This window comes from Procambarus clarkii, chromosome 44, assembly GCF_040958095.1.
Source record: "Procambarus clarkii isolate CNS0578487 chromosome 44, FALCON_Pclarkii_2.0, whole genome shotgun sequence".
Taxonomy (NCBI): domain Eukaryota; kingdom Metazoa; phylum Arthropoda; class Malacostraca; order Decapoda; family Cambaridae; genus Procambarus; species Procambarus clarkii.
The window spans coordinates 27,626,151-27,651,312 of record NC_091193.1 but is presented as its reverse complement, the minus strand read 5'-3'; the positions used below and the strand labels follow the sequence as shown (position 1 = coordinate 27,651,312).

The 25,162-nt window shown below is 46.9% G+C and overlaps 1 protein-coding gene across 2 annotated transcripts in view; it reads right to left on the bottom strand.

Moving 5' to 3' along the window:
- Positions 1-25,162, bottom strand: part of LOC123745431 (uncharacterized) — a 299,139-nt gene that overhangs the window by 185,269 nt on the left and 88,708 nt on the right. For both annotated transcript variants that reach the window (XM_069300864.1, XM_045725999.2), the window contains exons 2-4: positions 3,095-3,290; positions 2,318-2,493; positions 1,908-2,123 (exon numbers count right to left, since the gene is read on the bottom strand). In XM_069300864.1, coding sequence (XP_069156965.1) covers positions 1,908-2,123; positions 2,318-2,493; positions 3,095-3,290 — 588 coding nt within the window. The remainder of the gene's footprint in view (positions 1-1,907; positions 2,124-2,317; positions 2,494-3,094; positions 3,291-25,162) is intronic.

The following is a 25,162-nucleotide window of genomic DNA, read 5'->3' as shown; positions in this document are numbered from 1 at the left end:
TTCAAATGATCCGTCAAGCTGAAGATGTGGCTGCCAGTAAACCTATCTATTAAAGGTTAAGAAGGGAGACCCAAGAGCTGAAGCTGAACCCCTGCAAACAGAGCTAGAATAGGGCGAGCGTTGCCGCCCGCCCGCTGGCATGCATGCACGCACGCACGCACGTACATTTATAGGAGCCTGATAGCTGAGATGACAGAGCTTTGGATTTAATCCTAGGGTCCAGGTTCGATCCCTAGTGATGGCAGAAACAAAATGGGCAGAGTTTCTTTCACTCTGATGCCCCTGTTACCTAGCAGTAAATAGGTGCCTGGATGTTATACAGCTGTCACGGGCTGCTTCCTGGGTGTGTGTGGGGGGTGGGGGGGGGGGGGCGGGGGATAAATAAATTAGTAACAGTTGATTGACAGTTGAGAGGCGGCCCGAAAGAGCAGAGCTCAACCCCCGCAAGAACAACTAGGTGAACACACACACACACACACACACACACACACACACACACACACACACACACACACACACACACACACACACACACACACACACACACACCTACCTGGAGAACATCAGGTTTGTAAACAAACAACAACATGGGTTCTGGACAGGGAAATCTTGCCTAACAAACCTTTTGGAATTCTATGATAAAATAACGAGGATAAGGCAGGACAGAGAAGGTTGGGAAGACTGCATATTTCTGGACTGCCAAAAAGCCTTTGATACAGTGCCGCACACGAGACTGCTATTCAAACTTGAGAGGCAGGCAGGAGTAAGCAGAAAGGCCCTAGCATGGGTAAGGAAATACCTAACAGGAAGGAGTTACGGAAAGGGGGCGAGAAGTCGGACTGGCGAACAGTAACGAGTGGAATATCTCAAGGATCGGTGCTGGGGCAAATTCTATTTCTAATATACGTTAATGACATGTTTACACGATAGACTCCTACATGTCGATGTTCGCGGATGACGCAATGTTGATGAGAAGAGTTGTGACAGATGAGGATTGTAGGATCCTCCAAGAGGAGTTGGTCAGGTTGCAAAGATAGTCAGAGAAATGGCTACTGGAGTTCAACACGAGCAAATGTAATGTTATGGAAATGGGACTAGGTGATAGGAGACCAAAGGGACAGTACACAATGAAAGGGAACTGCCTACCTGTGACGATACGAGAGAGACCTGGGCTTGGACGTAACACCTAATATAACTCCTGAGGCACATATAAATAGAATAACGACAGCAGCGTATTCTACACTGGCAAAAGTTAGATCATTCAGAAACCTAAATCAGGAGGCATTTAGGGCGCTTTACACTGCCTACGTGAGGCCAGTCTTAGAGTATGCCGCGCCATCATGGAGTCCCCACCTGAAGAAACACATAAGGAAACTGGAAAAGATTCATTAGTTGCAACGAGACTCGTCCCAGCGTTACGAGGGATGGGATATGAAGAGCGTCTGAAGGAACCGAGCCTTACGACACTGGAAAAAAGAAGGGAGAGGGGGGGATATGATAGGAATGTATAAAATACTCAGGGGGGGATTGACAGAGTGGACATAGACGAAATGTTCACACGGAATAGTAACAGAACGAGGGGACATGGGTGAAGCTGGAAACTCAGATGAGTCAGATGTTAGGAAGTTTTCTTTCTTTTTCTTTTAGCGTGAGAGTGGTGGAAAAATGGAATGCCTTTAAGGAGCAGGTTGTGGAAAAAAATTATATTCATAATTTTAAAACTAGATATGATAGGGAAATAGGACCGGAGTCATTGCTGTATACAATCGATGGCTCGAAAGGCGGGATCCAAGAGTCAATGCTCGATACTGCAGGCACAAATAGGTGAATACAAATAGGTGAGTACACACACACACACACACACACACACACACACACACACACACACACACACACAAAAGACTCACTTCGCGGGCTAGGGAAGGTACAGTCACGGTAGGTGAGGCTGAAGCCGAAGCCGTGGGGGCAGTTGGAGAAGTGTGAGGTGGGCTGGTCGCAGGAGTCTCCGTCCCACCCCCTGCTGCTGGGGTCGGCGTCCCCACGTCGGTAGGTGAAGGTGTAGCGACCGTTCAGGGGACACTCCACCGACCTCACTGCGTCCTCTCCCCAAGATGTCTTGCTCTCTGGACGCCACAACACACGCCATTACAACACCGGCCTCAACACCCTCATCCGGCGCCTTTATTATTATTACATTACCCATTATTATTGTTAAACTATATTATAAACAATATGGGGCACCCGAGTGGGCCCAGGCTGTGATGCACCCCATTATGTGGAGCCAAGACGGCGGCGTGGGAGCCTTCTTAACACTTACTATAGAGCGTAAGGTGGGTGGCGGTGCGAGCGGCGAGGTGGGCGGCGGAGGGGCAGGTGCGGAGGGCGGCCTCCTCGCTGGTGTAGCAGGTCTCCAGCCCCGTGGACCACACCTGCACCACCTGTGGCGTCACCACCTCCAGCTGGATACACCGGTAACACACAGTGCTCCCAGACCTGCGGGACACGAGGCTCGTCAAACACCTCACACTACACTTCCCTCTCTGCTTTGGGGCAAGATGGAGAGTTACAGCTGAAGCAAACACTGTAGGCAGGTGAAATATAGTTGTGACGGGCGGGCTGTCCGCCTTCCTCGGACTATTTTATACCAAATCTGTGCTTGGTGTGTGTGTCGCCTGGGATTATTATTATTATTGTTTTAGATTCAGCTATTGGGAAGAAAAAGTTCAAAGTAGCACGGGCTATGGCGAGCCCCTAGTGGACTTACCTGGCACAAGAGCGGGGCTGAAGCCAGGCGTGCTTCCCTCACCTGGGATGTGGAGAGCGTTTATAAGGGTCGGGACATGCAGAAGGCAGCAGCGGGAGGGCAGGACCGAGAGTTAGGATTAAGGTATGTTGTAGGATTAAGGGCCCTTAAGAATAGGCTCGTAATGTTAAAGAGCCGGTGCTTATTTGTATATAATGTTTATATTCATGGCACCTATACCCGGTGTGACGTCAGAGTCTCGTAAATAAACGCCATGGTGTCCAGACCCGTGTTTCCCACCGTGCCCCCACACAGCACGGAGGGGCCGCTTGCCCGCACAGATGAACCTACCTGTCGGTGAGCATAACATAATGATCGAGCCGCTGATGACAGGCGCCCCACTGGACGATGGCGTCTGACTGTATGGTGACCTCCTGGTAGGTGATGGGCGGCCTCGACCCCTGCCTACCCTCGGCACGCCCGCCGCCCGTCGCCTGCGTCACCCACACTCCCTGCAGCTCCCCGGGGAAGAAACACACGCACCACCCTGTAGGAGAGAGAGAGAGAGAGACACCTTTACAGCAGCCATGTGCACCATCGTACATATATTGGCGTAATGGACAATTACTACTGAATTTGGACAACCGTGAAAATGTTTTGTATTTATGTTGCTAATAAAGCTAAACTAACCTATCCATCTTAGGCCTAATACAAGTTATCTGAGGCCTAATATTACACATATATGTGCTATACCAGGCCGTGGAATATTTCAGTTTGGTTGTGTCACAGATTCCGCAAAAGCCATGGTGTTATTGAACATAAAATGCGTTCAAAAGGAATTACCGGGAAAATAGGCAGATGGATCTACAATTTCCTGACTAACAGAACCCAATGTGTAATAGTCAACAAAATAAAATCCAGCCCATCAACCGTGAAGAGCTCAGTCCCCCAGGGTACTGTGCTTGCTCCAGTACTTTTTCTCATCCTCATATCGGACATAGACCAGAACACAACCTATAGCACTGTATCATCCTTTGCAGATGACACTAGGATCTTTATGAGAGTTGGCAACATAGAGGACACGGCAAACCTCCAGTCAGATGTAGATCAGGTCTTTCTATGGGCTACAGAAAATAATATGGTTAACGAATTTCCAGCTCATGCGCTCCGGAAAAAAATGAAAATTTAAAAAAACTGAAACCACGTACAAACTCAGGCAAATCATAACATAGAACGAAAAGGCAATGTAAAGGACCTGGGTGTACTCATGTCGGAAGACCTTACCTTTAAAGAACACAATAAAGTAGCCGTCACAACTGCAAGAAAAATGACAGGTTGGATAACAAGAACCTTTCACACTAGAGATGCTGTACCGATGATGATACTCTTCAAGACACTAGTGCTCTCTAGAGTGGAGTACTGCTGCACAATGACAGCCCCTTTCAAAGCTGGAGAAATTGCTGACCTGGAGAGCGTGCAAAGATCCTTTACTGCTAGAATCCACTCAGTAAAACATCTAAACTATTGGGACCGACTAAAGAGCCTAAATCTGTACTCCCTTGAGCGCAGGCGGGAGAGATGCATAATAATTTACACGTGGAAAATAGTAGAGGGGCTGGTCCCAAACCTGCACACAGCAATAACACCACATGAGACCAGGAGGCATGGCAGGATGTGCAGAATACCCCCGTTGATGAGCAGAGGTGCAACAGGTACTCTGAGAGAACTATCAACATCAGAGGTCCGAGACTGTTCAACACGCTTCCGCTACACATAAGGGGCATAACTGGCCGACCCCTCACAGTGTTCAAGAGAGAACTTTACAAGCACCTCCAAAAATAATACCTGATCAACCAGGCTGTGACTCATACGTCAGGCTGCGAGCAGCTGCGTCCAACAACCTGGTTGACCAGTCCAGCAACCAGGAGGTCTGGTCAACGACCGGGCCGCGGAGACGCTAAGCCCCAAAATCATCTCAAGGTAAGGTTATAGCTTTACTTTTTCCCGACCGTATAAAGTGAATGGTACCAAATGTTACTAACTGTCTAATACGTCAATATATGTACGATGGTTCACACCGTTACTAAGAGCACCGTCTAAACAGGACGAACAGGAATCATTAATGAGAAAGAAATATTAACAAAATATTGAGAACACTGTATTAATGATCTTTCTCAAATCGTCTTAATTGATCAATCAAAAATGAATCTAAATTATACAAACCACTAATAAAGTTCAAATTGTATGGTTTTGTAACCTTTATTAAAGCAGATTCAATAATGTTTCTATTGAAAATGATATTACAATTCGTTATTGACGAAGACCTCTCCCAATCAATCTGGTGAGAATTTTCTAACATGGGCAAAGCATTAGACAATTAGCCATGTCTTATAGCATATTTATGTTGCAAAATTCTAAATGTCAAATCTTTGGATGTTTGGGCTACATAGACCCTATTAGTCTTTACAAGGTATGTTTACATTACTTGCACTGAGTGCAGTAATGTACTTTATATATCTTACTGTAAGTATTGTACCACATTCAAATCTGCACTATTTACAATTTGTGACTGCAGAATCGAGCTATTTAGCTCATGGACCCCGCACCCCGCATTTCTAACCAATCTATTTTTCCTCTCTTATATCTACTACATAAATTTTTGTTTAATGCACGCACGCGCATGCACACATCCCCAGGAAGCAGCCCGTAGCAGCTATCTAGCTCCCAGGTACTTATTTACTGTTAGGTGAACAGGGGCATCAGGGTGAAAAACTGCCCATTTGTTTCCGCCTCCACCTGGGATCGAACCCGGGCCCTTAGGACCACGACTTCCGAGCGCTGTCCACTTCGCCGCAAGACCCCCAACTATACTCTTGTACATTGGTTCAGGTGAGGTTAGGTAAGGTTGTTAGTCTTTGTTAGCGTTTTATATCTCTTTACACTTATGGGTAAGTTATTTTAAACTTTAAAAATAATTAACATTTTGGCCTCTAATTACTAAAATATTTTACATCTTTAATTATGGGTAAATCGTTTTAATTATCATAAAGTATTTGATATGTCGAAAAAGGACAGTGATTATTGGCTTCTCTTAGTTTAAATGAACGAACAACAGTTAATATTGACTTAAGTATTTATTAACTTGCTGTCATCATTTTTGTTTTTTAAATAAAATACGTATTTAACACGAGTTACGGACACACACACACACACACACACACACACACACACACACACACACAGGAATCAGTACAGGAAGAGGCCGAACCCCCAAACATACCAGCGATACAAAGATGCGAGAAACAACTACACGGCAGTGAGGAGAGAGGCAGAAAGAAATTTTGAAAAAGGGATTGCAGACAAATGTAAAACAGAACCAGGTCTATTCTACAAATTCATAAACAACAAATTGCAGGAAAAGGATAATATCCAGAGGTTGAAAATGGGAAACAGATTCACGGAAAGTGAAAAGGAAATGTGTGAAACATTAAATGAAAAGTTCCAAAGTGTGTTTGTACAAAATGAAATTTTCAGAGAACCAGACACAATAAGAATTCCAGAGAACAACATAGAGCGGATAGAGGTGTCTAGAGATGAAGTGGAAAATATGCTAAAGGAGCTAAGTAAGAACAAAGCAGCTGGCCCAGATGGCGTTTCACCATGGGTTCTGAGAGAATGTGCATCTGAGCTCAGCTTTCCACTTCACCTGATCTTTCAGGCATCCCTGTGTACAGGAATCGTAGCAGACGTGTGGAAACAGGCTAACATAGTTCCAATCTACAAACGTGGCAGCAGGGAAGACCCCATCAATTATAGACCTGTATCATTGACAAGTGTAATAGTGAAAGTATTGGAAAAACTAATCAAAACTAAATGGGTAGAACACCTGGAGAGAAATGATATAATATCAGACAGACAGTATGGTTTTCGATCTGGAAGATCCTGTGTATCAAATTTACTCAGTTTCTATGATCGAGCAACAGAGATATTACAGGAAAGGTTGGGTTGACTGCATCTATCTGGACCTAAAAAAGGCTTTTGACAGAGTTTCACATAAGAGGTTGTTCTGGAAACTGGAAAATATTGGAGGGGTGACAGGTAAGCTTCTAACATGGATGAAAAATTTTCCGACTGATAGAAAAATGAGGGCAGTAATCAGAGGCAATGTATCGGAATGGAGAAATGTCACAAGTGGAGTACCACAGGGTTCAGTTCTTGCACTAGTGATGTTTATTGTGTACATAAATGATCTACCAGTTGGTATACAGAATTATATGAACATGTTTGCTGATGATGCTAAGATAATAGGAAGGATAAGAAATTTAGATGATTGTCATGCCCTTCAAGAAGACCTGGACAAAATAAGTATATGGAGCACCACTTGGCAAATGGAATTTAATGTTAATAAATGTCATGTTATGGAATGTGGAATAGGAGAACAGATCCCACACAACCTATATATTATGTGAGAAATCTTTAAAGAATTCTGATAAAGAAAGAGATCTAGGGGTGTTCTAGATAGAAAATTATCACCTGAGGACCACAAAGAATATTGTGCGAGGAGCCTATGCCACGCTTTCTAACTTCAGAATTGCTTTCAAATACATGGATGGCGATATACTAAAGAAATTGTTCACGACTTTTGTTAGGCCAAAGCTAGAATATGCAGCTGTTGTGTGGTGCCCATATCTTAAGAAGCACATCAACAAACTGGAAAAGGTGCAAAGACATGCTACTAAGTGGCTCCCAGAACTGAAGGGCAAGAGCTACGAGGAGAGGTTAGAGGCATTAAACATGCCAAAACTAGAAGACAGAAGAAAAAGAGGTGATATGATCACTACATACAAAATAGTAACAGGAATTGATAAAATCGACAGGGAAGATTTCCTGAGACCTGGAACTTTAAGAACAAGAGGTCATAGATTTAAACTAGCTAAACACAGATGCCGAAGAAATATAAGAAAATTCACCTTCGCAAATAGAGTGGTAGACGGTTGGAACAAGTTAAGTGAGAAGGTGGTGGAGGCCAAGACCGTCAGTAGTTTCAAAGCGTTATATGACAAAGAGTGCTGGGAAGACGGGACACCACGAGCGTAGCTCTCATCCTGTAACTACACCTAGGTGTAGTTTTGAAGAAGCCATAAACAGTATGCCTATGCACTCTGCACCAGGCCCGGATTCTTGGAACTCCATATTCATCAAGAACTGTAAAAAACCACTATCGCAGGCCCTTCACATTCTGTGGAGACAAAGCCTAGATACTGGCGTTATCCCTGACATACTAAAAACAGCAGAGATAGCACCACTCCATAAAGGAGGAAATAAGGCAGAGGCAAAAAATTAGACCGATAGCACTAACATCGCACATCATAAAAAATTTTGAGAGAGTGCTAAGAAGTAAGATCACAAAATACATGGAATCACAGCATCTCCATAACCCCGGACAACATGGTTTCAGAACAGGGCGCTCTTGCCTGTCGCATTTGCTGGACCACTATGATATGGCATTAGATGCTATGGAAGACAAACAAAACGCTGATGTAATTTACACAGATTTCGCAAAAGCTTTTGATAAATGTGACCATGGTGTTATTGCACATAAAATGCGTTCAAAAGGAATTACCGGGAAAATAGGCAGATGGATCTACAATTTCCTGACTGACAGAACCCAATGTGTAATAGTCAACAAAATAAAATCCAGCCCATCAACCGTGAAGAGCTCAGTCCCCCAGGGTACTGTGCTTGCTCCAGTACTTTTTCTCATCCTCATATCGGACATAGACCAGAACACAACCTATAGCACTGTATCATCTTTTGCAGATGACACTAGGATTTTCATGAGAGTTGGCAACATAGAGGACACGGCAAACCTCCAATCAGATGTTGATCAGGTCTTTCTATGGGCTACAGAAAATAATATGGTATTCAACGAGGATAAGTTTCAGCTCATGCGCTACGGAAAATTGAAAATATAAAAACAGGAACCACGTACAAAACGCAGGCAAATCATAACATAGAACGAAAAGGCAATGTAAAGGACCTGGGTGTACTCATGTCGGAAGACCTTACCTTTAAAGAACACAATAAAGTAGCCGTCACAACTGCAAGAAAAATGACAGGTTGGATAACAAGAACTTTTCACACTAGAGATGCTATACCGATGATGATACTTTTCAAAACGCTTGTGCTATCTAGAGTGGAGTACTGCTGCACAATGACAGCCCCTTTCAAAGCTGGAGAAATTGCTGACCTAGAGAGCGTGCAGAGATCCTTTACTGCTAGAATCCACTCAGTAAAACATCTAAATTACTGGGACCGACTAAAGAGCCTAAATCTGTACTCCCTTGAGCGCAGGCGGGAGAGATACATAATAATTTACACGTGGAAAATAATTGAGGGGCTGGTCCCAAACCTGCACACAGAAATAACACCACATGAGACCAGAAGACATGGCAGGATGTGCAAAATACCCCCGTTGAAAAGCAGAGGTGCAACAGGTACTCAGAGAGAACTATCAACATCAGAGGCCCGAGACTGTTCAACACGCTTCCACTACACATAAGGGGCATAACTGGCAAACCCCTCACAGTGTTCAAGAGAGAACTGGATAAGCACCTCCAAAGGATACCTGATCAACCAGGCTGTGACTCATACGTCAGGCTGCGAGCAGCCGCGTCTAACAGCCTGGTTGATCAGTCCAGCAACCAGGAGGCCTGGTCGACGACCGGGCCGCGGGGACACTAAGCCCCGGAAGCACCTCAAGGTAGCCTCAAGGTAGGTAATTACACACACAGTATATTGGTGGGAGGACGGGACTCGACGGAGACCAGCCGACAAAGGTACTGTGTATTTGGAGTTGCCAGTTGCGTAAGGTTGTGTTGTCTACACCGTGTGTACGGTTTACGTCAAGCTACGACTGGTCTGGAGGTGTCGTAGCGCGAGGCGGTGTTCTTAGGAAGATCAGAGTTCGTAAATGGCTTCCCGAATCGCGACGTAACCGCCACGGCGATGTTAAGATAGAAAAACGTTTCCTTAGTACTTACGTAACTGCTTCTTGAAATGTTGTTGAAACCCTTAATAACTATTTTTAATCAAAAGTAAATTTGCATACCATATAGCATTAATGAAACTTCGTCTTGAGGATCTTGTGTACAAATTTAAAATAACCTTATATGATGATCTTATTGCTCTGTTCGCACCATTATTTCAGCCGACAAAACTACCTAGACCGGCAGATTGATTTGTAGTGTTGTTCACTCTGGCTACCATGTTCTATGATACTAATTATCAACAGAAGGCAGCAAGCTGGGAACACTGTGTAGCACGAATGTTCTATATATATTACAGTAGTCTATAAACGACCAAACCACACATCAGATATAGTAGTAGTAGTAACGACCTCGTCTGGGTCCGTTCTGGACCATTATGAAGTCGTTATTAAACGACTTCATAATGGTCCAGGACGGCCCGAAACGTTGTAGTTTCTTCATTTTCTGACGTGAGGTTTGGTCATGATGTCTTCAGCTATGTTGTTGTGACTCGTCGTCTGTATACAGTAGCCTAGTGCTAACAACCCCGTGACGACCCCCAGTGTAAAGCTTACTATGCTGCCAACACCCAGGTGCAGGACATAACCACAGCTTACTATGCTGCCAACACCCAGGTGCAGGACATAACCACAGCTTACTATGCTGCCTACACCCAGGTGCAGGACATAACCACAGCTTACTATGCTGCCAACACCCAGGTGCAGGACATAACCACAGCTTACTATGCTGCCAACACCCAGGTGCAGGACATAACCACAGCTTACTATGCTGCCTACACCCAGGGTGCAGGACATAACCACAGCTTACTATGCTGCCAACACCCAGGTGCAGGACATAACCACAGCTTACTATGCTGCCAACACCCAGGTGCAGGACATAACCACAGCTTACTATGCTGCCTACACCCAGGGTGCAGGACATAACCACAGCTTACTATGCTGCCTACACCCAGGTGCAGGACATAACCACAGCTTACTATGCTGCCTACACCCAGGTGCAGGACATAACCACAGCTTACTATGCTGCCTACACCCAGGTGCAGGACATAACCACAGCTTACTATGCTGCCTACACCCAGGTGCAGGACATAACCACAGCTTACTATGCTGCCTACACCCAGGTGCAGGACATAACCACAGCTTACTATGCTGCCAACACCCAGGTGCAGGACATAACCACAGCTTACTATGCTGCCAACACCCAGGTGCAGGACATAACCACAGCTTACTATGCTGCCAACACCCAGGTGCAGGACATAACCACAGCTTACTATGCTGCCTACACCCAGGTGCAGGACATAACCACAGCTTACTATGCTGCCAACACCCAGGTGCAGGACATAACCACAGCTTACTATGCTGCCTACACCCAGGTGCAGGACATAACCACAGCTTACTATGCTGCCAACACCCAGGTGCAGGACATAACCACAGCTTACTATGCTGCCTACACCCAGGTGCAGGACATAACCACAGCTTACTATGCTGCCTACACCCAGGTGCAGGACATAACCACAGCTTACTATGCTGCCTACACCCAGGTGCAGGACATAACCACAGCTTACTATACTGCCAACACCCAGGTGCAGGACATAACCACAGCTTACTATGCTGCCTACACCCAGGTGCAGGACATAACCACAGCTTACTATGCTGCCTACACCCAGGTGCAGGACATAACCACACAATGAAAATAATGAGGCAATCCCTTGAGGGGAGCTAGTTGACTAAGGCCCGTACCCTCACAGCACACGTCGACAAAGACATCTTATCTTGAGGTTATCTTGAGATGATTTCGGGGCTTTTTAGTGTCCCAGCGGCCCGGTCCTCGACCAGACCTCCACCCCCAGGAAGCAGCCCGTGACAGCTGACTAACACCCAGGTACATATTTTACTGCTAGGTAACAGGGGCATAGGGTGAAAGAAACTCTGCCCATTGTTTCTCGCCGGCGCCTGGGATCGAACCCAGGACCACAGGATCACAAGTCCAGCGTGCTGTCCGCTCGGCCGACCGGCTCCTACCGGCTCCGGCTCCTGCTGTCCTCTCGGCCGACCGACATGGATACATGTTTAAATTCAAAAATACATATGATAATTATTTTCAGATAAAACGATTCATTCTAAAACTTCTAATCTGAGGAAATTTACTCGTTAAAATATTTCAGGACGGACTACAAAACAGGTACGGCTAAAGTTAAATTAATAACTATAATAGTGCTTTATGCCCGAAACGCTTTGCGTAATAGTGGCTTTAGGCATTGTATGTACTAGCTCTACCTATAAGTCAAACAATCCTTGTAAAAATTTATTGTATGTATGTACCTTACCTAAATAAAATTGTATTGTATTGTATTGTAATAACAGCCAGTGAAATAATGAGGTTAAGAGCAAGGTAGCAGAGCACTCGGCTGTAAAAGTGGTTATTATGTCAAGGAGACTTCCACAGTGTCATGGCGGGAAGGCTGCTGCTGCTGCTGCTGCTGCTCCATACACAATGTCACCGTCAGAGTTAGTGTCATCGGTATAAAGAGGAACACAGCCTTCATGGAGGAATTATGACTAATAATAACCTGCAAAACTTTCCCGAGTGTTGACCTTTGTGGGTTAAAGCGGGTGCAATACTCTGCCATGGCCAGTGTTGTTGACATGAGGCTGTGGCGTTGTGAGGTAATGTTGGTGGAGCTTCCTGGCTGTTGACATGAGGCTGTGGCGTTGTGAGGTAATGTTGGTGAAGCTTCCTGGCTGTTGACATGAGGCTGTGGCGTTGAGGTAATGTTGGCGGAGCTTCCTGGCTGTTGACATGAGGCTGTGGCGTTGTGAGGTAATGTTGGCGGAGCTTCCTGGCTGTTGACATGAGGCTGTGGCGTTGTGAGGTAATATTGGTGGAGCTTCCTGGCTGTTGACATGAGGCTGTGGCGTTGAGGTAATGTTGGCGGAGCTTCCTGGCTGTTGACATGAGGCTGTGGCGTTGTGAGGTAATGTTGGCGGAGCTTCCTGGCTGTTGACATGAGGCTGTGGCGTTGTGAGGTAATGTTGGTGGAGCTTCCTGGCTGTTGACATGAGGCTGTGGCGTTGAGGTAATGTTGGCGGAGCTTCCTGGCTGTTGACATGAGGCTGTGGCGTTGAGGTAATGTTGGCGGAGCTTCCTGGCTGTTGACATGAGGCTGTGGCGTTGTGAGGTAATGTTGGCGGAGCTTCCTGGCTGTTGACATGAGGCTGTGGCGTTGTGAGGTAATGTTGGCGGAGCTTCCTGGCTCTTGACATGAGGCTGTGGCGTTGTGAGGTAATGTTGGCGGAGCTTCCTGGCTGTTGACATGAGGCTGTGGCGTTGTGAGATAATGTTGGCGGAGCTTCCTGGCGGGCTACTCTGTTCCGCCACAGCCTGCCCCTCACTCCAACCTCCCTTGTTCCCCTCCCTCTCTTCCGGCAGTTCTCTCCCGGAACACCTCTCAACCTCCCCCTACCGTGCATGGCTCTGCCTCGCTACATGGACCTGTAGCTGCCGCTTGTGCACCTACCACTGGCAGCAGCACGGCCTCCTCCCACCACCTGCCTCTTCCACTCAAATAATTACTTTTAATCGTGTTTGTCCGAGTAGGAAGAATGTTTTTGTAAAAATAAATTATAATGTAGTGTGTGTGTACTCAACTAGTTGTGCTTGCGGGAGTTGAGCTTTGATTCAAGTCCCGCCTCTCGACTGTCAATCAACTGGTGTACAGATTCCCGAGCCTACTGGGCCAATCATATCTACATTTGAAACTGTATGTAGTCTGCCTCCACCACATGACTGCCTAATGCAGTCCACCTGTTAACTATCCTGACGCAGACAAAATTATGTCTGTGGCTCATTCGAATACAAAGTTTCCACCCGTGTCCCCATGTTCGTGTTCCACACATATGCTAAATAGTTTGTACTCGCCTAGTTGTACTCGCCTAGTTGTGTTTGCGGGGGTTGAGCTTTGGCTCTTTGGTCCCGCCTCTCAACTGTCAATCAACTGGTGTACAGATTCCTGAGCCCATTGGGCTCTATGACTGTCTTTGTCAAACCCTGTCAATTCCTCTGAGAATTTTTCAAGGTGGTGATCATGTCTCCCCTTACTCTTTCCCATCCTGGGAAGCGAGGGTTGGTTCCCGTAGTCTTTCCCATAGCCTTATATGTGCATATGTATGAAAAGTATATAGTATATATACATATATAAAAGTGTGTGTGTGATGAGATTATATATATATTATATTACTTTTGATTAGAGAGTGAAGGTGTGGGAGAGGCAGGAGGGAAGGGTCTCAAGGCTGGTGCAACAGCCGGCCACCCACACACCCTGGCACTACAGATGACACAACCCAGGTACCCGGATGTGGGAGGGGGAGGGCGTGGAGGGGGGAGGATAGGAAGGGGAGGGAAAGGATAGGAAGGGGAGGGAAAGGATAGGAAGGGGAGGGAAAGGATAGGAAGGGGAGGGGAGGGTGCAGGTGCTATCGTCAAGACATATGGACGAGTAGTAGCAGTCAGCCATACTTCCTTCCCGGGTGGTGGTGGTGTGAAGTCACTGTGCTGTCACCAACCCTCCCACCCCAGCCCACAGTGTGGGTGCTGTCACCAACCCTCCCACCCCAGCCCACAGTGTGGGTGCTGTCACCAGCCCTCCCACCCCAGCCCACAGTGTGGGTGCTGTCACCAACCCTCCCACCCCAGCCCACAGTGTGGGTGCTGTCACCAACCCTCCCACCCCAGCCCACAGTGTGGGTGCTGTCACCAACCCTCCCACCCCAGCCCACAGTGTGGGTGCTGTCACCAACCCTCCCACCCCAGCCCACAGTGTGGGTGCTGTCACCAGCCCTCCCACCCCAGCCCACAGTGTGGGTGCTGTCACCAACCCTCCCACCCCAGCCCACAGTGTGGGTGCTGTCACCAACCCTCCCACCCCAGCCCACAGTGTGGGTGCTGTCACCAACCCTCCCACCCCAGCCCACAGTGTGGGTGCTGTCACCAACCCTCCCACCCCAGCCCACAGTGTGGGTGCTGTCACCAGCCCTCCCACCCCAGCCCACAGTGTGGGTGCTGTCACCAACCCTCCCACCCCAGCCCACAGTGTGGGTGCTGTCACCAGCCCTCCCACCCCAGCCCACAGTGTGGGTGCTGTCACCAACCCTCCCACCCCAGCCCACAGTGTGGGTGCTGTCACCAACCCTCCCACCCCAGCCCACAGTGTGGGTGCTGTCACCAACCCTCCCACCCCAGCCCACAGTGTGGGTGTTGTCACCAGCCCTCCCACCCCAGCCCACAGTGTGGGTGTTGTCACCAGCCCTCCCACCCCAGCCCACAGTGTGGGTGTTGTCACCAACCCTCCCACCCCAGCCCACAGTGTGGGTGCTGTCACCAACCCTCCCACCCCAGCCCACAGTGTGGGTGCTGTCACCAACCCTCCCACCCCAGCCCACAGTGTGGGTGTTGTCAACATAATGTATCAATGAAAACAATATTTAAAGTTGAACACCAATGTGAATTGCTTGACTTAAGGTCGAGTGGTGTTGGTGAAGCCTTTGTGTGACCGACGCCCTAGCCAGTGATCCACTGGCTAGGGCGCCTGACACCTGGGTGGACAGCGCTTCGGATTCTTAGTCCTGAGGTTCCGGGTTCGATCCCCGGTGGAGGCGGAGACAAATGGGCAAATTGTTAGTAAATACGTACCTGGGAGTCAGCTGTTACGGGCTGCTTCCTGGGGGTGGAGGCCTGGTCGAGGACCGGGCCGCGGGGACGCTAAGCCCCGAAATCATCTCAAGATAACCTCAAGAGATCACTTCTCCCACAGCCCCTCCCAGTGGTGGTGGTCCACTTCTCCCACAGCCCCTCCCAGTGGTGGTGGTCCACTTCTCCCACAGCCCCTCCCAGTGGTGGTGGTCCGCTTCTCCCACAGCCCCTCCCAGTGGTGGTGGTCCGCTTCTCCCACAGCCCTCCCAGTGGTGGTGGTCCACTTCTCCCACAGCCCCCCCAGTGGTGGTGGTCCACTTCTCCCACAGCCCCTCCCAGTGCTGGTGGTCCACTTCTCCCACAGCCCCTCCCAGTGCTGGTGGTCCACTTCTCCCACAGCCCCTCCCAGTGCTGGTGGTCCACTTCTCCCACAGCCCCTCCCAGTGCTGGTGGTCCACTTCTCCCACAGCCCCTCCCAGTGGTGGTGGTCCACTTCTCCCACAGCCCCCCCCCCCCAGAGTGGTGGTCGGGTTCAATTAACTAAAGCCAACTCAATTTAACTGAATAACGTTATCCAGTATTGAACATATTAACATTCACAAGAGTTTAACACGAATTTACGTACTTTGATTTGCCAATGAATGACATGAATTGGTGGTTATAATTAGATTCAACAATTAGAATAATTAGGGATTCTTCTACGATTAGTAGAAAAAAAGAATCCCTTTTATCAAATGTAAAATATTTAACAAGACACTCGACTCAAATTATTCACTTTGGCATAAGTCTATCGTGTATAAACACACACTGGCTTCCTGTCCCCCGAGACAATGAATTAGTATGAATTATTACATTTCCTTTAAATCATGATATATTTGTGGCAAAGATCGAGGTAAGCTGCAAGTGTTAGCGACACACGAGGTAAGCTGCAAGTGTTAGCGACACACGAGGTAAGCTGCAAGTGTTAGCGACACACGAGGTAAGCTGCAAGTGTTAGCGACACACGAGGTAAGCTGCAAGTGTTAGCGACACACGAGGTAAGCTGCAAGTGTTAGCGACACACGAGGTAAGCTGCAAGTGTTAGCGACACACGAGGTAAGCTGCAAGTGTTAGCGACACACGAGGTAAGCTGCAAGTGTTAGCGACACACGAGGTAAGCTGCAAGTGTTAGCGACACACGAGGTAAGCTGCAAGTGTTAGCGACACACGAGGTAAGCTGCAAGTGTTAGCGACACACGAGGTAAGCTGCAAGTGTTAGCGACACACGAGGTAAGCTGCAAGTGTTAGCGACACACGAGGTAAGCTGCAAGTGTTAGCGACACACGAGGTAAGCTGCAAGTGTTAGCGACACACGAGGTAAGCTGCAAGTGTTAGCGACACACGAGGTAAGCTGCAAGTGTTAGCGACACACGAGGTAAGCTGCAAGTGTTAGCGACACACGAGGTAAGCTGCAAGTGTTAGCGACACACGAGGTAAGCTGCAAGTGTTAGCGACACACGAGGTAAGCTGCAAGTGTTAGCGACACACGAGGTAAGCTGCAAGTGTTAGCGACACACGAGGTAAGCTGCAAGTGTTAGCGACACACGAGGTAAGCTGCAAGTGTTAGCGACACACGAGGTAAGCTGCAAGTGTTAGCGACACACGAGGTAAGCTGCAAGTGTTAGCGACACACGAGGTAAGCTGCAAGTGTTAGCGACACACGAGGTAAGCTGCAAGTGTTAGCGACACACGAGGTAAGCTGCAAGTGTTAGCGACACACGAGGTAAGCTGCAAGTGTTAGCGACACACGAGGTAAGCTGCAAGTGTTAGCGACACACGAGGTAAGGGAACTGTAAAAGCACTAAGCCAGTATGACGACAGCACTTTGACAGGATATAAGGACAGTTGCGGACGAGGACGGCGCTAAGGGACGGCAGCCAACCCTTTGACAAAGGAACTAGACTTGCTTGCTTGCTTGCCTGCCTGCCTGCCTGCCTGCCTGCCTGCCTGCCTGCCTGCCTGCCTGCCTGCCTGCCTGCCTGCCTGCCTGCCTGCCTGCCTTCCTTCCTTCCTTCCTTCCTTCCTTCCTTCCTTCCTTCCTTCCTTCCTTCCTTCCTTCCTTCCTTTTCTTTTATTACATCAATAAGCAACATTTGTCCCAAGCCACGAACCTCAACGCCCAATCCATTCTCAAGTCTCATTCATCCGTTATCAATATTTACTGGTGTTGCCGGCTTATGAGATTACGAGAACTTTCATATCCAGGGATGCCATCACAATGCTAATACTATTCCAATCACTGGGGGTGTCCCGCCTGCAGTATTGAGGGAGCCGGTGGGCCGAGCGGACAGCACGCTGGACTTGTAATCCTGTGGTCTTGGGTTCGATCCCGGGCGCCAGCGAGAAACAATGGACAGAGTTTCTTTCACCCTATGCTCCTGTTACCTAGCAGTAAATAGGTACCTGGGTGCTAGTCAGCCGTCACGGGCTGCTTCCTGGGGGTGGAGGCCTGGTCGAGGACCGGGCCGCGGGGACACTAAAAATCCCCATAATTATCTCAAGATAACCTCCAGTACTGCTTAGTACTCCAGCTTCAGTGCGGGAGAGAGTACTGAAATAGAGGGAAGACTCAGAACATATACGACACGCAGACACGATAAAGCGCCTGAATTATTAGGATCATCTCAAAGCTCTCAAGATGTACTCTTCGGAGAGAAGACGAGAGAGGTTATCACGTAATCTATATACATGGAAAATACTGGAGGGCCACATCACAATATTGCACAGTAATATGACATAGTGGAGTGAACGATAAGGAAGGAAATGCAGAATAGCGCCAGTGGTAGAGATATAAGAACAATCAGAGAACACTATATGAACATCAGATCTATGGCTGTTCAGTATCCTCCCAGAAAGTATAAAATATAGTTCCACTTTTGTTGGAACCAAAGTGAACTTCAAGGCAGATTAGACAATTTCCTGCAAGAAGTGCAGGACCAACCTGGGTTGTGGTGGCTGTATGGGTCCGCGGGCCCAAGTAAGCCTACTGGAGAATGTTGTCACAAATCAAGCCTATCTCCAGGCCGGGCTTGGGCGTAGAGTTATTTCCAGAACTAGGATGTCAGGCTGTGGGTAGCCGCGGCCAACAGCCTGGTTGACCAGTCCAGCAACGAGGAGGCCTGGGCGATGACCGGGCCGCGAAGACACCGAGTCCCGAAACCAACACAAGGTATAACCCACACCAGATATGTGTAAAAGAAACCATGACTTTTTCCAACCAATTCTCTAAAAACTATATCACTTGTAGCTATGGGTGCAATGAACACACTATGGACTGTTGCAACCCCCAGGCAATCTTAACAGGTCTCCATTTGGTCATCAATGATGCACCGGTATACTGGGTGTCAAAGTTACAATGGTTTCCCCTTCGTCGCTGCCAATCTGCACCATTTTCTTTATCTCCTGCCGCTTGTCCCCTGTGGTGGACGGCGCGGCCTCCGGGACGACGGGCGCGGCCCCCGGGACCTGCTTGATCTCTATTTCTACTTGATCTTCTTCTTCTTTCTGGGAGGTCTTCTACTCCCCAAAGCCCGGCCCGAGGCCAGGCTTGACTTGTGAGAGTTTGGTCCACCAGACTGTTGCTTGGAGCGGGCCGCAGGCCCACATACCCACCACAGCCCGGTTGGTCCGGAACTTCTCTTAGAAAACCGTCTAGTTTTCTCTTGAAAATGTCCACGGTTGTTCCGGCAATATTTCTTATAGTCGCTGGGAGGACGTTGAACAACCGCGGACCTCTGATGTTTATACAGTGTTCTCTGATTGTGCCTATGGCACCCCTGCTCTTCACTGGTTATATTCTGCATTTTTTCCTATATCGTTCACTCCAGTACGTTGTTATTTTACTGTGTAGATTTGGGACCTGACCCTCCAGTATCTTCCATGTGTTTATTATTTGGTATCTCTATCGTCTCCTTTCTAGAGAGTACATTTGGAGAGCTTTGAGACGATCCCAATAATTTAGGTGCTTTATTGCGTCTATGCGTGCCGTATATGTTCTCTGTATTCCCTCTATTTCAGCAGTCTCTCCTGCTCTGAAGGGGGAAGTGAGTACTGAGCAGTACTCGAGACGGGACAACACAAGTGACTTGAGTACAACCATTGTGATGGGATCCCTGGATTTGAAAGTTCTCGTAATCCATCCTATCATTTTTCTGGCTGACAATATTTGCTTGGTTATGCTCCCTAAACGTTACATCATCGGACATCATTATTCCCAAGTCCTTGACATGCTGTTTTCCTACTAGGGGGCAGATTCGATTATGTTTTGTACCCTGTATTATGTTTCAGATCCTCATTTTTGCCGTACATGAGTACCTGAAGTTTATCACTGTTAAACATCATGCTATTTTCTGCTGCTCAATCGAAAACTTTGAAAAATTACAAGCAGATATCAACAAAGTTTTCAGCAGAGGTAATTTTCATGCTGACTTTTGTGTCATCTGCAAAGGATGACACGAAGCTGTGACGTGTATTTTTTTTTATATCTGATATGAGAATAAGGAACAGTAGCGGTGCAAGGACTGTACCTTGAGGTACAGAGCTTTTAACTGCGCTTGGACTATTTTATTTGATTGACTGTTACTCTGTGTTCTGTTCGATAGGAAATTGGGTATCCAGCGTCCTACTTTACCAGTTATTCCCATTGACCTCATTTTGTGAGCTATCACTCCATGGTCACATTTGTCGAATGCCTTTGCAAAGTCTGTGTATACAACATCTGCATTTTGCTTTTCTTCTAGAGCTTCTGTGATTTTGTCATAGTGGTTGAGTAACTGACAGACAGGATCTTCCCGCTCTAAATCCATGTTGTCCTGGGTTGTGCAACTCATTGTTTTCCATAAAACTAGAAATTTGATTCCTAATCACTCTTTCAAACACTTTTATTATGTGTGATGTTAGTGCAACTGGTCTATAATTTTGCCAAGTCTTTACTATGCCCTTTGTGCAGAGGAGCTATATCTGCAGATTTAAGTACAGCTGGTATCTCCCCGGTATCTAGGCTCTTTCTCCATACGCTGAGTGCTCGCGCTACTGGTTCATTACATTTATGAATAATGAATTCCATGAGTCAGGCCCAGGAGCTGAGTGCATGGGCAAATTGTCAATTTCTCTTTCACAGTCTTCCCAGTTCGTGTTAATATCCGTTATATTATCTGCAGCTTGAATGTCATTCATAAAGAAGCTGTCTGGATCATCAACTTTCATGTTGTTTATTGGTGTGCTAAACATAGCCTCATACTGACTTTTTAGAATTTCACTAATTTCTTTGTTGTCCTCTGTGTACGTACCTTCAGTTGTAATTAACAGTGATCAAGTAATTACTGGTCAAGGTTTTTGATTTTGATTTTGCGTATGTGAAAAAATATTTTGGATTTTTCTTTATCTCTTGTATAGCTCTCTGTTCCAATTCTATTTCCTCACTCATTTGATTGCTTCAACGTTTGTTCTATTTCTTCCATCTCCCTGTTTAGGTTTATTTTTCTTGTGGACGACGGGCGCCAACCACCTCCAGTAAAGTCCTTTTAGATTTAAGCTAAGGTCATTTATTATGCAGCCCATACCCATCTTGTGAGCGGTGGTGGAAAGGGTTACAGAGGTGCATAATTGGCTCAGGGACTGAAGCCCATACTGTAATACATTTAGCTAAGTAAGTTACAATCTTGAGCTAGTTACAAAATTCAATACACATCGTCACATTATCAATGGGTTCGAGATCGACCATAAGTACAGTTTCTAAATTAATTTAAGCAACTGACATGTAGAATGTTAGTGTCAGTGAAGCACTTGTTCTGGAAGTGTTCGAACAAAATCAGTTGTGAGTCTTATGTAAACCGTTTTTCATTCATAAACAGAAGGTTTGGCGGGTGTATGGGAATCACTTTTGGGTCTTTGTTTGGAGGACGGGCTGAAGATTTCTGGTGGCAGATATTTTTTAATGAAATATTTCCACATTGCTGGAACATTTGATACGTGAATTCATACACAATTCTATAACTTTTCGCACTCCATCACATAGTGACGGAGGGTGTGCGGTTTTGTTACCAGTTTACATTTGATCAGGTCTACATCAGCAGATAATGAGAATTCTCAGAGATACTTGTAACCAAGTCTTAAGCCGAGCAGTAGTAACATCTAGAAGTCTGCTGATTTTATTGGATGATCCATAGATGTGTGGCTCCTCTTGCACGATAGTATGATGATAGATGGAATTACTGTTGTCGATTTCACTTTGCCTCAGAGCTACAAGATCTTGTTGAAGTTCTCGGTGTACTGCTGCTCTCAGATTGCTCATTGACAATCCAAGGTTACACTCAACGGCTCCTTTAAAGGCAGATTCTCATCAGCTCTATATCATACATTCGGAGGCCAACATGAGATGGAGTACACATTAAATGGACTCTTACCATCATTAATAATTTTGTTGTATGTGTCTAGCTTCGGACACGAGCATGTTACCTTGAGGTGCTTCCGGGGCTTAGCGTCCCCGCGGCCCGGTCGTCGACCAGGCCTCCTGGTTGCCGGACTGATCAACCAGGCTGTTGGACGCGGCTGCTCGCAGCCTGACGTACGAGTCGCAGCCTGGTTGATCAGGTATCCTTTGGAGGTACTCTCCAGTTATGTTACAGTTATGTCTTAAAGAGTTGAGAGCAATTAAGGATGATATACAATTAATGTATCAAGTTTGGAGACTTGTACACATTTCAGTGCAAGGATCAAGGCAAATAGTTCAGTCTGAAGGGTTGAGGCCCAGTTGTTTATACGGACTCCCCACTCAAAGTACAAGCCATCGCCCATTGTCAGAACAACTGCACTTCCAGCTGCACCCGTGGTGCGGTGTAGGGAACCATCAGTGTATATGATTTGAGATGGTGCTCTGTGTAGAGAGCATCAGTATGGCTTAAGGCATTGAGCTTTGCCTCAAGACGAAGCTTGGGCTGATCTCTAATTTGCTTCTTAGGTGGAAAGGAAGGGATTAAAATAGGAAAGGGTGTAATCTCCCTCGGTGCAGGAGTGTTGTTGTTCTCTTCGTATAAATGATAAATCTGATACATTCCGAGTTCAGTTCCAGTTTTAGTTATGGATTTTGAACAATGTTGATCTTCAATAAATAAACTCTGGAGGGCTTCTGTGTAAGGGTTAGGATGAGTTAGCCTAAGCATTTTTATACCAATTTGACAGTTAATTTCAGTAACACGATCAACAACGCTCAGAATATTAAGTTCCTTTCTCATATTAAGTATCTTTATGGTACGGGAGTTCTCCCGTAGCCTCGGGACTGGCTGGTCAGGATGTGCCCCTCGTCCGGTTTAACACAGGCCTAGTCCTAACATTGAGCCTTTAGCGTGCCCAATCGTTCAGGTGCAGCGGTACTAAGTGTGCGACACCTTGACTACCAACTGTTGTAGGTTGTGGATAGCTGGATTGTATAGAACTTCATGCAGACATTATTTGTGAGGCGGTATCTGGAGTCTACCCAGAGGTACAGTGGGACGGCACTGGGCCGCCTTGTGGTGTACCTGGCCCCACGCTCCCCTCGTGTGTAAAATAGTCCTTGGGCCCTCCTTCCCAGGGTCGTGGTTTGTGTGCGCGACTGGTGGTGTGTTTACATGAGGTGGGTGACAGTGTCCTAGCCTGGGCGAGTGGTGGAGCCCCGGGCAGCTACCCTGTGCTGCGCCTCCTGGCCCGTTGTTATGGCAACCGGGCTCAGTACCACCCTATCTTCTGTTGTGCTTGCTAATCCAAGTGATCTCCAAGCAATGGATCCTGAGCCCGCCGCCGAGGAATATGTTGATGCTCGAAGTGGGTTGCAGTCACCCGATGACCTGGAACCCGATGCTGATCTGGATAACGGAAATGAGTGGCATTTGCAACAATCAAGGAATGCGAGAAGAAAGTCTAAACTTGCAGACTCTGCTGATGGCGATGAGGACATTGGCAATGATGACAGAAACACCGGAACCCGTGTGAAGACGGTGGAGGTGGGCGGTGGTGGGCCCACCCAGCCAGTGGCCCGCCCACCCAAGCCTCCTATTGCTCCCCGCGCTGACTATGTGCGCCTGGCATTCCCAGCTGGAACATCCACCAACGATAAACTTAAATGGTTCGAACAACTTTCTACTAAGTTCTCCAAAACACTCCTCGATATAGTCCGACCTAGACCAACATCCCCTTACATCTTTGTGTCACGTAAGCAGGAAAATATCATCACTCAACTGGTTAAAGGTGAGATTGCTAATATTGTTTTCACCAGAGAAGACATCATCAATCGACCTAAAAAATTTAAGGAATATATTGTTACCAGTTTTCCCAAAGAGTATCCTCTTGATAGAGCTTATACCCTTGACGGGGTCTACAAGGCAAGACGGATATATAAGGATGGTCATCCTCTCAACAGGATCATCATTGTTTGGAATGGCGGTGACCCTCCCCCTGAACATTACACCTTTTTTGGACATTTCATCCCATCAAGTCCTATAAAATCTTGGGTATCCCCCCCTGTTGTTTGTTATAAGTGCCATGGTACTCATCATATCTCTAGGTACTGTCAACATGACCCTGTGTGTGGGCTCTGTGCTGAACAGCACCAAACAAGGGAGTGTCCTCACAGGGACCCCCCTACCCTTGAGGATGGGGAGGAAGCCTCTCCTCTGGTCCGGAAGTGTCCCAGGTGTAAGCGTCAAGGTGTAGATGTTTGGCATCCTGGCTGCCCTCGACGCCCCGCCCTCTCTACCATGAGCAGGACGCCGGAGGCGTCTGGTCCAGCTGCAGGAGGCACCCAGCTGGAAGCTCCTAATGTCACCTCTAGTAAGCAGTTTCCAACCCTCGATGGGCTAAGGCAAACAAGCAAAGATACAGAAGAAATTAACTGGTTAAAAAATAAAATTATGGATTTGGAAGCTAAAATACAAACATTAGTGATGAATCTGCCCGGTGATAGTGAAGTGAATCATGCTAGCGATAGTGATCAAGTAAATTCTCCCAGCACCAGTAGTGATGTGAGTGGTAATGTTGCAGCTGCTGAGGCTACTTCACCTGTCTCTACGGAACGTGAGTGTCAAATCCCCGTGAGGAATGGTGTTAGAGTAGTCATTGATCCCTCACTGGCACCCCAACTAGATCGTCAAGACACCCTTGATTTGCTTAAACATAAAGACTTTAGAACACCAACTCCTACTCAGGTTAAACGCCTCCTAAACAAAAGTACTCAGGACACACGGAACAAAATTACTTATGTTCTCCAATTGTTTTACGAACTTAAATGTTACCTTAATTCCCTTGACACTTAACCATGGCTCATCAAACAAAAACAATTAAGTTTCTTTCTTGGAATATTCGAAGTGTTTATCTTCGGATAAATGACGTAATCTTGTATGCTAAAATGAGAGACGTAGATGTGATCTGTTTACAGGAACCATATACGACCACAACTATCAAGAAGGTCCCACCTAGGATACCTGGGTATATAGCATACAACAACAGTATTGGAACTGGTTTACTAACGTATATTAAGAGTGGATTAATCTGTAAACTAATTAAAAATCATAGGAGTGATAGTATACATTATCAAAAATTCAAATTGCAAACTGCAAATAGCCATTTCCTACTGTATAACATATATGGACGATGTAATGTACTTAAAGCA